The sequence below is a fragment of the Sinocyclocheilus rhinocerous genome, unplaced genomic scaffold, assembly GCF_001515625.1.
Source record: "Sinocyclocheilus rhinocerous isolate Xijiao unplaced genomic scaffold, SAMN03320098_v1.1 scaffold134, whole genome shotgun sequence".
Classification (NCBI taxonomy): domain Eukaryota; kingdom Metazoa; phylum Chordata; class Actinopteri; order Cypriniformes; family Cyprinidae; genus Sinocyclocheilus; species Sinocyclocheilus rhinocerous.
In genome coordinates this window covers 370,787-384,248 of record NW_015631070.1, presented here as the reverse complement: position 1 = coordinate 384,248, position 13,462 = coordinate 370,787, and the positions used below count along the sequence as shown (strand labels likewise).

At 38.4% G+C, this 13,462-nt stretch overlaps 2 protein-coding genes across 4 annotated transcripts in view; one reads left to right on the top strand and one right to left on the bottom strand.

Moving 5' to 3' along the window:
• Nucleotides 1-1,081, top strand: part of LOC107741499 (nuclear pore complex protein Nup214-like) — a 51,557-nt gene extending 50,476 nt beyond the window's left edge. For all 3 annotated transcript variants that reach the window (XM_016554252.1, XM_016554253.1, XM_016554251.1), the window contains exons 35-36: nucleotides 762-795; nucleotides 868-1,081. In XM_016554252.1, the coding sequence (XP_016409738.1) occupies nucleotides 762-795; nucleotides 868-904 (71 nt within the window). In that variant the 3' untranslated portion in view covers nucleotides 905-1,081. The remainder of the gene's footprint in view (nucleotides 1-761; nucleotides 796-867) is intronic.
• A 5,437-nt stretch (nucleotides 1,082-6,518) lies between these two features.
• Nucleotides 6,519-13,462, bottom strand: part of LOC107741498 (protein FAM78A-like) — an 11,071-nt gene continuing 4,127 nt past the window's right edge. The window contains exon 2 of the mRNA XM_016554250.1: nucleotides 6,519-7,775. Coding sequence (XP_016409736.1) covers nucleotides 7,250-7,775 — 526 coding nt within the window. The 3' untranslated portion in view covers nucleotides 6,519-7,249. The remainder of the gene's footprint in view (nucleotides 7,776-13,462) is intronic.

The following is a 13,462-nucleotide window of genomic DNA, read 5'->3' as shown; positions in this document are numbered from 1 at the left end:
CAACATAAAGGCTTACATGGTTACATTCACTTTTTCATAGCCTTTAATTTGTATTGTTTTGTTGGACAACATTGGGGCGGTAAGTGAAATATATATATTAAATACAGATTTTTTTTAATACAAAGAAAATCGAAAATACCAAGCTATATACCGTATATCGCAAATCGGCCCAAAAATACCGAGATATGAATTTTTGCCCATATCGCCCAGCCCTACTTTAGAGAGTTAGAGAGTCGGACTGTGCTTTTGTTCTCATTTATTTTCATTTTTAGTTTAGTGAATTTTAATTCTGCTTTAAAAGCCTTATTTTTGTTTTTAGATTGCAATGTTACAATGTTAGAATGAAATGTGATTTTAACTGTTTTTTGCACAATATAAAGGCTTACATGGTTACATTCACTTTGTTTTCATAGCCTTTAATTTGTATTGTTTTGTTGGACAACATTGGGGCGGTAAGTGAAATATATATATTAAATACAGATTTGGTGCACCATACTTGGCCACATGTCACGTCACACTTAATTTGAGTTACCAATAACAGCTCTGGTTTTGAGTTTTATGAAGTTCAGTCGCAGCTCTGTTTCCCATGAGCTCTTATCTCTGCGATATATCCGCTGCAAACAGACTCGAGTGTTGCTCACAGAGTGTCACACGTTACCTAGTTACAGTGATAAACCCACTCCAGACCTCTTTACTGCTTCACCTTCACCCGTCATTACTGATGAAGTCTGACTCTCTCATTGTGTCTTGTTTGTCTGTAGGTTTTGGAGGTTTTGGGAACACCAGCACCAACCAGTAAGTGTTGTGTCATTCACACACATCCATCGGTGTTCTGCTCACACATTCACATCTGATGATGTGTTCCAGGCCGTCGTCTCAGACGTTCAACAGTTGGAGGAGTTGATCGGCGAATGCTGATGTCATCTGATCTGCAGTTGTTTTATAGTGTGTGCGCAAGATCGAATGTGCCGTGAACGCTCGTGTTCTTAACGTGTGCTAATGTCCTCCTGTTTTATGTTCAGTTCAGTTTCTTCTGTTTTAACTGTGCAATGAAAAATAAACGCATGCGATGTTGACCATACGCCTCATTTCTGTCCTTTAATGTCACACTCCAAATTATATTTAAGCCTAATTTTCAGATTTATGTGTTTAAATCGCATATAAAATTTGGATTACAGGTTTATCATAAACTAATACATTTTATGAGATGCATGTTTGTCAGTCATACATCAAAGAAACATTATTTACTAATTTATCAGCTGTTTGCATTTATTTCATTTTAATTTCTCCAGAATGCATTTATTGTACTTGCTCAGAATCAAGATAAATCTTTTCATTGGAGAAACAATTGAATTGGATTTATTGATGATAAATACAGAAAACTGGTTGTGTATGTAAAACGCAAATCAGTTTATTAGAACTATTAAAGAAATCTGACTTTCGTTTCATTTGTGTGTGACTGACAAATATATATCGCATTAAGTTTATTCGTTTGTTAAAACCATGAAATCCAAATGCATGGACATTTTCTATGCAATTCAAATATATAAATCTTAAATTTAGGCCTTAATATTAATGGTTCAATCTTAACACATGATTCATTCCTGACCTGATAAATACCGCGCGTGTGTCACAGTCACTCAGGCGCTTATCATCACAGCAGTGTCTCCACGTGCCTGTGAAAGGACATCCAGATTGAGATTCTTCTAGAAGAGAGTCTGAACTCTACAGACTCACTTCATCTGTCGTTTATGACGGACTTTGCTTTTATTCAACAAGCACAAAGCTGCAGGTTGTTTGTGATGTTTGACTGAGAACCGGTGGATCCTGCAGCAGATTCACTGATGATGATGATGATAAAGCACCTCAGTAATCCTGCCCTTGTTTTCCATCATATCTGTAAATCCCTCCCGGATAATGAGAGTCAGATTCAGGAAAGCAAGATCAGCCGTGGTGTTTTATTAATGTCGGGCTGTTCCAACCCTAGTACATTTTTGTTTACTCGCCAGACTGTTAAATATCTGAAAGTACATTCTTAACATCAAGCAGTCAAGTGTTATAATATGATAATCAAGTATTATTTAATAATAGAAGTTTAGTAATTAAAACTTGGTAACCATGTATGAATGCAAATTAGTCATTTTAACTGAACTTAGGACTGGTGGTGGTGCTTTTTTTGGTCATTCAGTGTTCCTGTATTGGAAAAAACTTAACAATAATACTGATAAGATATTATTATTATTATACAAATTCTACTAAGAACAATATGAAACGCACCAAGGATTAACGAGAGCTGCTGGATTCATGAATATTAATCGGGATGTGTGCGTTCGCTCGAACTGATTTGCTGAAATCAAAACGGGGACCATTATGAGTGAGTGCCAGCCAATGAGATTGCCGTTTGCGCATTAGCTCCGCCCACTACCGGAGAACCCGGCAGTTCTTAAACGCTGAAGAATTCCAAAGGAACTCCATTATTTTGACAGGGAAATACAACAAAGAATATCGTTTACATGTAGCGCATCAATTCTGCATGTTATGTAAGACTCTCTCGCTCTCTCTCTCTCTCTCACTTTGCGCGAGTGAGAGAAAACGACGGCGAGTAGTGCGCCTTCACACTAGAGTTTACGGTACGCCAAATACACAAGCAGGTGCGCGGCGCATCCATTGAGATTAACTGAAAAATATCACAGATCGCTTGACAGAGAGTGAAACTCTGAAGCGCTCAGTCAGTGTGTTTGGCGAATTTAGTCGCCCAGAGTGAAGATTTAGTCGCAATGTAGAGGGTTGCCAGTGTTCTGATGGGAGTTGATTACAGTCCAACATTATGGTTTCCTCAAAGAGAATATCAGAGTCACGACACCGAAGAACAATATCAGTGGAATCACTCAAGGTGGGTTCGAAACTCTGAGTAGCTACTACATGTAAATTTGGGTTTATTTTGTGACTTTAAAAAAAAAAAAAAAAGGTAAGTAATCAATAATTAGCAGCAGAAGTCAGGTGATTTCTTCTCTAAAACACTTTCACTGTGAGCTCAGATATGTCATTTTGCTCAGCTCCAGTTTTGGTTAGCGGTTTAGTGTAAGTTACCATTGCAGCGAACACAGCTATCTTCTTGAACCTGAAAAAACTGAGTTTGCTTGAAACTACACTTAAAATTTACCCGGCATCCCCTGATCCCATCTTTGTTTGTTTGTTGCTGAGGTTGATAGGCGTGTGTGTCAAGCTCATTGACCTTTGACCCTGTCTGCACTTCATCAAAATGCATTGACTAGCATCATCCTCTAGTTCCTCAGGTATTAGAGGTTTTGTTTTTCCCACATGAGCGTCTGACGTCTGTATGTATTATTATCTTATAGATTATACGTGTTTATAGAATGGGACAGGTGCAGGAGAGAAGCGTGTAAATATAGCAGACGAATGTGCATGCGAAAAAAATTAACTTAAATGATTTTAGCAAATGGCTGCAATATAACAAAGAGTGAAAAATTTAAGGGGGTCTGAATACTTTCCGTACCCACTGTATGTGCTAAACTTATACTCAGCCTCCAACTCACACACTGGCGAGTAAAATCTGAGAATTTATTAGCCATTGGCTAATATTAGACATAATTTAGTCGCCCAGAGTGAAGATTTAGTCGCAATGTAGAGGGTTGCCAGTGTTCTGATGGGAGTTGATTACAGTCCAACATTATGGTTTCCTCAAAGAGAATATCAGAGTCACGACACCGAAGAACAATATCAGTGGAATCACTCAAGGTGGGTTCGAAACTCTGAGTAGCTACTACATGTAAATTTGGGTTTATTTTGTGACTTTAAAAAAAAAAAAAAAAAGGTAAGTAATCAATAATTAGCAGCAGAAGTCAGGTGATTTCTTCTCTAAAACACTTTCACTGTGAGCTCAGATATGTCATTTTGCTCAGCTCCAGTTTTGGTTAGCGGTTTAGTGTAAGTTACCATTGCAGCGAACACAGCTATCTTCTTGAACCTGAAAAAACTGAGTTTGCTTGAAACTACACTTAAAATTTACCCGGCATCCCCTGATCCCATCTTTGTTTGTTTGTTGCTGAGGTTGATAGGCGTGTGTGTCAAGCTCATTGACCTTTGACCCTGTCTGCACTTCATCAAAATGCATTGACTAGCATCATCCTCTAGTTCCTCAGGTATTAGAGGTTTTGTTTTTCCCACATGAGCGTCTGACGTCTGTATGTATTATTATCTTATAGATTATACGTGTTTATAGAATGGGACAGGTGCAGGAGAGAAGCGTGTAAATATAGCAGACGAATGTGCATGCGGCTCTGTGAGCGTCTGCTCTTCAGTCACTGTCTAGTTTGTATTTTCATCTTGTTTGCAGATGATCAGATAGAGATCAATCCCATCATGCCGCTGGATTGTCTGCGTCTGGGATTGAGTCTGTTAATCTCTCAGTCTCTCTCTAGTTTAAGCCCCGTCTTCATCCACGGATAACAGTATAATACGCTCCATTATCAAGCGTGCTTAAATCCACTGGAGACTGTGATGAAACCGTCTGCAGATTATCTGCTTACAGTGAGAATACAGGAAGATCTGACGCCAGTGTGACTAATAAAGCACAACCACTGTAAAAGCATTTATACTATAAAAGTTTGGGCTAAATAAGTTGTTTTAATGTTTCTGAAAGAATTCTCTTTTGCTCACCAAGGTTGCATTTATTTCAAACATATTGTAAAATGTCATTTATTCCTGTGAACAAAGCTGAATTTTCAGCATCATAACTCCAGTCTTCAGTGTCACATGATCCTTCAGAAATCATTCTAATATGCTGATTTGCTGCTCAAGACACATTTCTGATTATTATCAATGTTGAAAACAGTTGTGCTGCTGATTATTTTGGCGGTAACCATACTATATTTTATTTTTCAGGATTCACGGATGAATAGAGAGTCCAATAGAACAGCATTTATTTGAAATAGAAATATTTTATAACATCTTTACTGACACTTTTGGTCAATTTAATGCTTCCTTGATGAATAAAAGTTTTTTCATTTTATGTATTTATTTTCAAAAATAAATTGTCAGTCGGCGCCAATAGCCTCGTGGTTAGTGTGCCGCTATACAACGCAACTGCGCTCAGGGTGACCCGAGTTCGAATCCCGTCTCGAGGTCCTTTGCTGATCCCGCCCCCCTCTCTCTCCATCCAATGCTTTCCTGTCAGTTCTCTACTGTCCTGTCCCAATAAAGGCAGAAAATGCCCATAAATATAACTTTGAAAAAAAAATAAACAAACTCCAAAAATAAATACCATTGCACATCATTAACTATCATTAATCTCTTGAGTTGTAACTAGAACAATGTTGGTTTTTCAATAAAAATGTAATCTGATAGCAGGGTTGAACTTTTGAGCTTGATGGGACTAATAATAAAAAACCGTAATAAATCTGTAATAATACAGTCTCTCGTTCTTCAGTCATGCTCTTGTGTTCGTGCGTTTGGTTGTCGATGTCTTTATTAATCCTGCAGCTCTTGTATCTCTCACTACTTTCATCAGAGTATTAATATTTGATCTTTATGCACCTAAAAGATGCAAAACAAACAAAATGCAGCGATGCCACGTTCATACTGAATCAAAGACAAGAGACTGTGCTGAATCTCACAGTTTTATTATATTCTTCATGAAAAATTCAGCTGTCTTTGAACGTTTTTGTTCTCACAATGTGCATCTTCACAGTTTGAAATGTTTCCCGCTTCTGTTTTTCAAGTATTATTGTCAAGCTATAAAACGGCCCAAAATCCCATTGTTCCTTCTGAAAAGAGAAAGCAAAAAGGAGTCTTGACGCCCCACACGCATTCACACTTGCAGTATAAATATGTGCTTCTAATGGAGCTGAAAGGATTCAGTGTTACTATTTCATATCCCAAACTAAATGATTGGAGGATTTATTGTCTGTCAGATGTCATATTGTGTCACATACAGTGTTCCAAGCCAAACAGCAGGAATCGTGTGAGAATGAGGAGTCTTGACATAAACACAAACATTTAACAGTGAATGTATTTGATCTGACGATGAATAAAACTCTGCTGGAAGTACAAACATCAGAAATCTGAACTAAAATTCTTTAGTCGTGTTTTGTATAAGCGTCCAAACACACACCTGCAGACTCATGTGAATGGATCAAACACACATGAGATTAATCTAATGTGCTGATTTGCTGCTCAAGAAACACTTCTGATTATTATCAATGTTGAAAACAGTTGCGCTGTCAAATATCTTTGTGGAACCCGTAATGCATCTTATTTTTCAGGATTCACAGATGAATGGGAAGTTCAAAAGAACAGCATTTATTTGAAATAGAAATCTTTTATAACATTGTCTCTTTTTTTACTGAATAAAAGTATTCATTTCTTTCTTTTTGATGGTAGTGTATCATAGTTTCCATAAAAAATAAGGTATTTTACAATCTTTTCACATAGAAAAAAGTCATTATAACTTTTAATAATACTTCACTGTTTTACTGCATCAAATAAATGCAGCCTTGTTGAACAGGAGACTTTTTTCAAAAATATTTTAAAAAATCTGAATTATTTCTAACTTTTGAGGTACATTATGGTCACATCTGTAGTACTGCCTTGAAAATAATGTCTAGTTCTTGTGCAGAATTGTGGCCTGGACATGATTTTCTCAGCGCATTCATTCGGGAACGACACGTTTCTCCCTTCAGCTTCTGCTGATGGAGTTTGATTTGAGGAGCAGATCGATGACGAGAGCAGATGCAGCCTTTCACACGCATCTCATTCAAACACCAGGAGAACGGATCGTTTGTGTATTCGCTCTATCGATTGGCCACGACGTCTTGACACTGACTGACACCGCAAACTCACATGTAGTAGAAAAGATATATTTTTGGACTCTCGGCTCTTGTAAAACACACTGGAAGTGGCTGGTTGACGGAAAACTAAAACACTGAAGCTCCTGCTGAAAACACTGAATGCATAATGACTGTCCTCGTTTGATTGGGTGTGCGCGGCGGTCATCGCAGTCCCGTTAGACCACGACTAACTGGGTCACATCCAGTGCAAATCTACGGACAGGTAGGACGTGCAAGGTTTACTGCATTGCACTCGGTTTAAGGCGAAACGTTTGCAGTAAAAGCAATGTAAACTTAAGGCAGCGTGAATCGATGCTCTTTCCGTCCGTCCGAGGCGTAATATTCCCACTTTGTCTTTTTGCTGCGGCGTTTAGCACAGTGATTCCCGACCGCTTTTGGTCTCATTGTTTGGGAGGGATGACCACCACCGGCTCGCCCGTCCACGGCCGCCACATCAGCACCTGAGCGTCGTTGGCGTTGGGTTTGACCATGGCGTTGGACGGGATGGCTTCGTTCTTCCCCAGCACCTGCGGCTGTTCCTGCGCGATGGGCTCGCACAGCCTGGCTCTCTGTCCCAGTGGCTTGTCGGGATCCACCTCGATGTGCAGACGCATGCGCCAGCGCACCGTCTGCAGCACCAGGATCTCGCCCGACACTTGGTTGATGGCCACCAGCCAGGTGGTGAAGCTCTGGTCCCTCCAGATGCTGCTGAGCATGGGCACACTGCTGTCGCTCACTGGGACGCCCCACGTCACGCTGGGGTAGAAGTTGTCGTTCATGCTGACGGTGAACTTGGTGTCCTTTTTGGTGGGACCCACGATGGTGCAGGTCTCGGTGGTGTTGCCGTACCAGGGGTAGTTGACGCCGTCCGAGTCGCTGATGGCTTGGATTTTTCCGTCTCGGAGATCCGGCAGCTCCCAGCTGGACCTGCGGGAGACACCGGAGGATGAGAGCGTGAAAACGCGAGGGACTCGGGTCGAATGAAGCGTGCTGACTCTAGAGAAACCAGAACACTGGTTGCCAAAGGCGAGAGATGCTTTTTATTCCAGCACTTAGAGGAAGTTAAACATAGAACAGGGATGTGAGTCTGAGCGTCCATCAAAAGAGACCTTTGATAAAGAACAAACACACACATCTCTTTCAGCTCCAGCGAACACAAGCATCATCATCTGACTCACACGGCACATCTCTGCCCTCGTGAAAATGAAGTGCACTTCACTGTATTGAATGTGCACTTGTAGTGTACTTCAAATTATAAAGCTTTATTCATACAAATCTGTATTTGCATTTAGTATAGTAATAATGAAATAAAAGACCACTTAAAGAAAGGCACTTTTCTTTACATTATAATCCTATGGAGTAAACCGTGTTTTCAAAAAAGTCATTTTCTGAAAAAAACGCCCTACGTCAAGTGCCTTTTTGACAGCTGACCAATGACAAGCGAGTGGCGAGTCGTTTCCATAACAACAAAAACAACAAGAAAAATGGAAAAGATAGCCGGTAGATTAGTTCGTACTAGTTTCGGAGCACAAGGAGTTGTATGATATGAGCACAAAACTGTATCTAACTTAGTCTAAAATATGCCACAAACCGTGCATCATTCAACCCGGAGCTCCTGGACTAAATTGTTGTAAGCACCATACTGTTTCCTTCCCCGTATAATGTCGCGCACCCACAAACATCGGTGTGAACCGACATTCTCCCCGTTAACTTCAAAAGGCAACGCAAGAGCCAACTTTTTACCCTTTCTCGACATTTCTGCAGCATATAGCACTAGGCTACTGTTGCAGCTGTTGTTATAGCAACAAAAGACGCCCTCGGCCAAACGTTGCCAGGTTTTTATTTTACTAAAAAAGCGCTCTTGTCAACTTTTTCTTGTCAAAAAAGACGCCAAGTGTGAACGCCCTTAAGAACACTTTTAAAAAGTATAGGCTACATTATAACAATGTACAATTTTTGAAGTATATTTTAAACGGCGTTGTTTTAGTGTCGAGATCGAATTAGATTCTATTTTTTGCTTCCATGTTAATTTTGTTGTTTTTGTAATATTTATTCGTTTTTTGTTGTTTTTAAATGTCTATATACAGTAGTTTTTCTTTTTTATTTCAGTTTTAGTTTTAGTTATTTTTGCACATCAATTTAAACTAAACAAAACAATTTTTATAATTTATTTTATTTTAGTTAAGAATTTTTTTATGGTTTTAGTTGTAATTAACTGTTATTCAAATTGTGTTTTAACTATAGTTTGTTAGTCAATATTACATTTAATATAATTTAAACATGTAACACTTTACGTTAGTGTCCTTGTTATACACCTTACATGTACTTACTATAGTAATAACAGTAAACTTTAACCCTAATCTTAAGTATATGTTGTTAATTAATATTACTCGATACTTAAAGGTGCAGTAGGAGATCTTGGAAAATGCTAACTTTAGCTTGATAGTACTGAAAGCGAACGTCCCACCCTCCCTGCAAATCGCCTTCCAAAGCCACGCCCCCTGAAGGCATATGCACACAGCCCAGACGACCAGAGACAACATTACTACAATACGTCACATGTCATTCACACATGAGCTGTGTCCAAAATCGCTCACTCGTTCACTCATTCACTAATCCCTATATAGTGTATGGCAGTTGAGTGGACTATATCAGAAAGGAGTGGACGAAATAAGTAAACGGATTCGGACGGTGACGTATATACTGCGCGTGAGACTTGGAGCTGTTGCAAAAACATCTTCGTCACATAGGCACATAATTTTATATTACATGTAAATAATATTAATAGCAATAACACTCAAAATTACTTTATTGTAATTATACATACCTCCACGTCAGCTTTGTGGTTTCATTGATGGTATATTATTAATTTGTTTTGTAATGCTTTTATGTTCATAATCATACTATTAAAATACTGCGAACAAAAATAAACACACATTAACACATGTTCATAATTTTATGTATTTATTATTTTTAGTTTCTTGAAACTCTCCCGAGCAGTGTTTTGAGCTCAGATAAGATAATGGTCGTAGAGCGCCCTCAGTTTCGTCCACGGTGAAAGCCGATCCGGCGATCCACAGCGCGAAGTTGATGTATTTCCTCAGCGACCAGCACGGATCAGCTCCAGGCATGACGAAGCAGATATCATCCTCTTTTGGAAGGCCAAACAAAGTAGTTTCACTTTCACAACGAAACACACAGCGACTTCACGACATGGCGGCGGCGGCAACAACAATACTACAGCGAGAATAAAAGTTACGCCTTCTTTCTTTGCGTGAACATTTGGGCGGCGTTATGCAAATCTTCCCACATCGTGACGTAGACATGTGGGGGCGTGTTAGAACGAGCCGTTTTAGGTAGACGTGGTTGACTCTTAACTTTTATAAAGAAAATCTCTTTGGATTTGAGACTTTAGTCTTTGCAACTTTACAGATCTTCTTTATGCACCAAGAGCTTGTAACACTCCAAAGAGAAAGGAAAAATTTAAATCGCATCATATGACCCCTTTAAACTGTAAACAATCAGTAAAAGGTTCACTTTATGAACGCAATATAATAAGCATTTTTTTTAAAAACTGTGTACAGTAAGGTGACATTATTGTACTCACCCTTCAACCTTCACCTTAAAAGTGTAAAACCATTAACAAATTATTTTAAGATAATTCTAAAGCTTGACTATTTCTGTGGACTGCAGCAATATTACGGACATGTTAAATATCATTGTAATAACATGTGAAAAAAATTACATTTTAAAGCATTAGATTTTAAGAATTATTTGTAGCGCAATCTTATGATTTGAAATGATTTGTTTGAGTCATTTTGAGTGGAACGTCCCCAAACCCCAAGTGCCTCTCATAATCTAAAACGCAGTAGACTCATAGGAAAAAGGTGAATAATTACACTGTACAATGAGACCTTAAAATTACCTTTAAATGCACTAAATTGCCGCTTCACCATTACAAATGTGTAATTACAAATATATTTACATACATGACATACTAGTTTCAATAAAAATTGAATTAAAGTATGTTTTAGGTTTTCATAAATGCTTGTCAGTACATTCACAGTAGTTTAACCATATTTCAAAGACAACAGGCCATATGTAGCTCCGCCCCTTTTCAGCACTGCGCTTCCATTTGTATTTCCACAGCATGGAAAGATTGTATGAATTTATGATTGAACTCCTTTTTTAAAATCTTCCCAGTCTGCTGACATTTATGACGCCTGCTTCAAACATTACAATGCACGTGATAACATTTGTTACTTATTTGTTCTACAAAAAGTAAATCCACTTCACAAGATAATTACTCTTCAACAGCGATGCTATTGAGCTACCGCAAAAAAACAGAAGTTCAAAGACAATTCTAAAGATGGCTGCACGCTTGTTGCTCTGACGCATAAAGTCTACAGAAGGAATTAAGAAATTACACATAAAGATGTACTTAAGTCCTACTTAAGTGGGTCAAAAAGCACTCTAAAGTTCAGCTCATTTTAATTTTATATAAATTTAAACTATAATTAATTTTCATTTAATTGCAGTTAACATGAAGTTAAGTGCCTGAATACATTACATTCAGTTGGCACTTAAGTGTATTATTTTGGAAGTACTCTTTTTAAAAGTGTGCTACAATGTACTTCTTTTTTCACAAGGGTATAGTTAGTATATAATTAGTTCACCTAATAAAGAAAGTTCTGTCATCATTTACTCCATCATTTGTTCCAAGGCTGTAATGTGGCTGTTTGGATGAGATTTGACTTCAGTAATAATAATGACACAATGTGCATGTGTTCCACACACAAAGCATGATATGACGTGTCATGTGAACTACATTTATGATCTTCAGTGTTTATTCGGCAGTTTTTGAACTCAGCAGAATTCATGCTTTGTGTAAAAGAGCAGCGTGAACATTCTGCTAAACATCTTTGTGCGTGTTTTACAGACGAGTGACAATCACACATATCTAAAGTGTCAAGGCGGTGACCTGATGATCACAGATGTCTGATTGGTGTGATCTGTGCCTTTAAGCAGTGAAGGCAGCGATGCTGAGAGCACAGCCGCTCTCAATGACCTTCACCGAACAGCAGAATCAGCACAGACGCAGGTGACGGCGGGACAAACCGCAGAGCTGCCGGCCTATCGATTCCCTGATGCAGGAAAACCGTGACCTTTCTCCCAGAACTCACACCTCAGCAGCAGAGCATCATGGGAAAGAGCCACATGACATGAACACACGAGGGGCTTTGATTATCGTCAGGGGAATAAGAATAGAAACCCTTCGAGTATGTGTGAGTGAGTGTGTTTATGCTGTATGCACCCAAATGCCCTCATGAAAAATTGCTCATTATTCATATTAAATAATGTCTAATGTGAGTTATGGTTGGGTTTTTTGGGGAGGTTTATTGTGTTTACATGTCCTCAAAAACTTTAATATAATGAATATAATAACCAGTATACTCAACTTACATTGAATTATACATTTGTTTGGTGTGTAAAGAGTTTGTTTCATTGGAATATCACTCAATTTGCATGTTTTCATGCATCAGCTTTTCATTTAATGGATTGTATAGATCAAAACATATATATATATATATTTACTCAGTTATCTACTTGAAATACATGTATATGAAACTCAAACTTACTATGATGGGTTAAAATGATGCACGATTTACTGACAACATCAGATTGATCTCTGACACGTCAACTGATGTTCTCTGGAACGAAACGACGCACTTCAATGCCAATGGAAAGAACCACCGTTGAGTAACACGTGGTTTCCATCTCAAACCACCATCAGTTCAGCTCAATGCATAACAGGAAACATCTTAATACAAACCTGCATCTTTCAGTTCACCTCAGAAAATCAACCATTTAAGGCAAGATACAGGCAAAAACACTGCTTTTCATGCACTGGTTGATTTTAAGGCTATTTTCCGTCCAAATCATGTCTTCTTTCAGGCTAGTCGAAAGAAAACATCCAAAATACACAAGTCTTTATTTTATTGCACTTTATCTCTTTCAGCATAATTCAGCTTCAATCCATATCTTTAAGGAGTTATTACATACACCAAACTTTATTCTGAAGGGTTTTATTGAGTGGTTTTTTCATACTATACTCATACTTTATTCATACACATGGTGAAAATGTATTTGTTTTCTGTCTGTTGACAGTATTTTCTGATTTATAGAGTGATAAAAAAGATAAATTATGAAGATTTATGTTTGGGAAATTATGCAAATTAGTGCATATTTCAATAGATAATGCCTCATTTACATATGTAAGCATTGACTTGTTCGGCATTGCTGGGAACACCCACAAAAACGTCATAACCGTTTATGCCGAGGGGGAAAACAAACCATTCGAATTAACGCGCGGAGAACTTTTTAGGCGCTTGATCTTTACTTTTTGTGATGATTTCGATTGATTTTTGCTTGGTGCAATGCCGAAAAGTTGCTGTGTGGCGTTCTGTACCTCTAATAAGTTACAAAACCCGATCTAAAGATTTATATGCCGAATAAACAGACGGACTACCGGAGGTAGCACTGAGCGGGTAGCACAGATAGGCTACACTACTTACCCTGCTGTGATCTGTCGTTAGTCCCGTCCCCCTGCACCG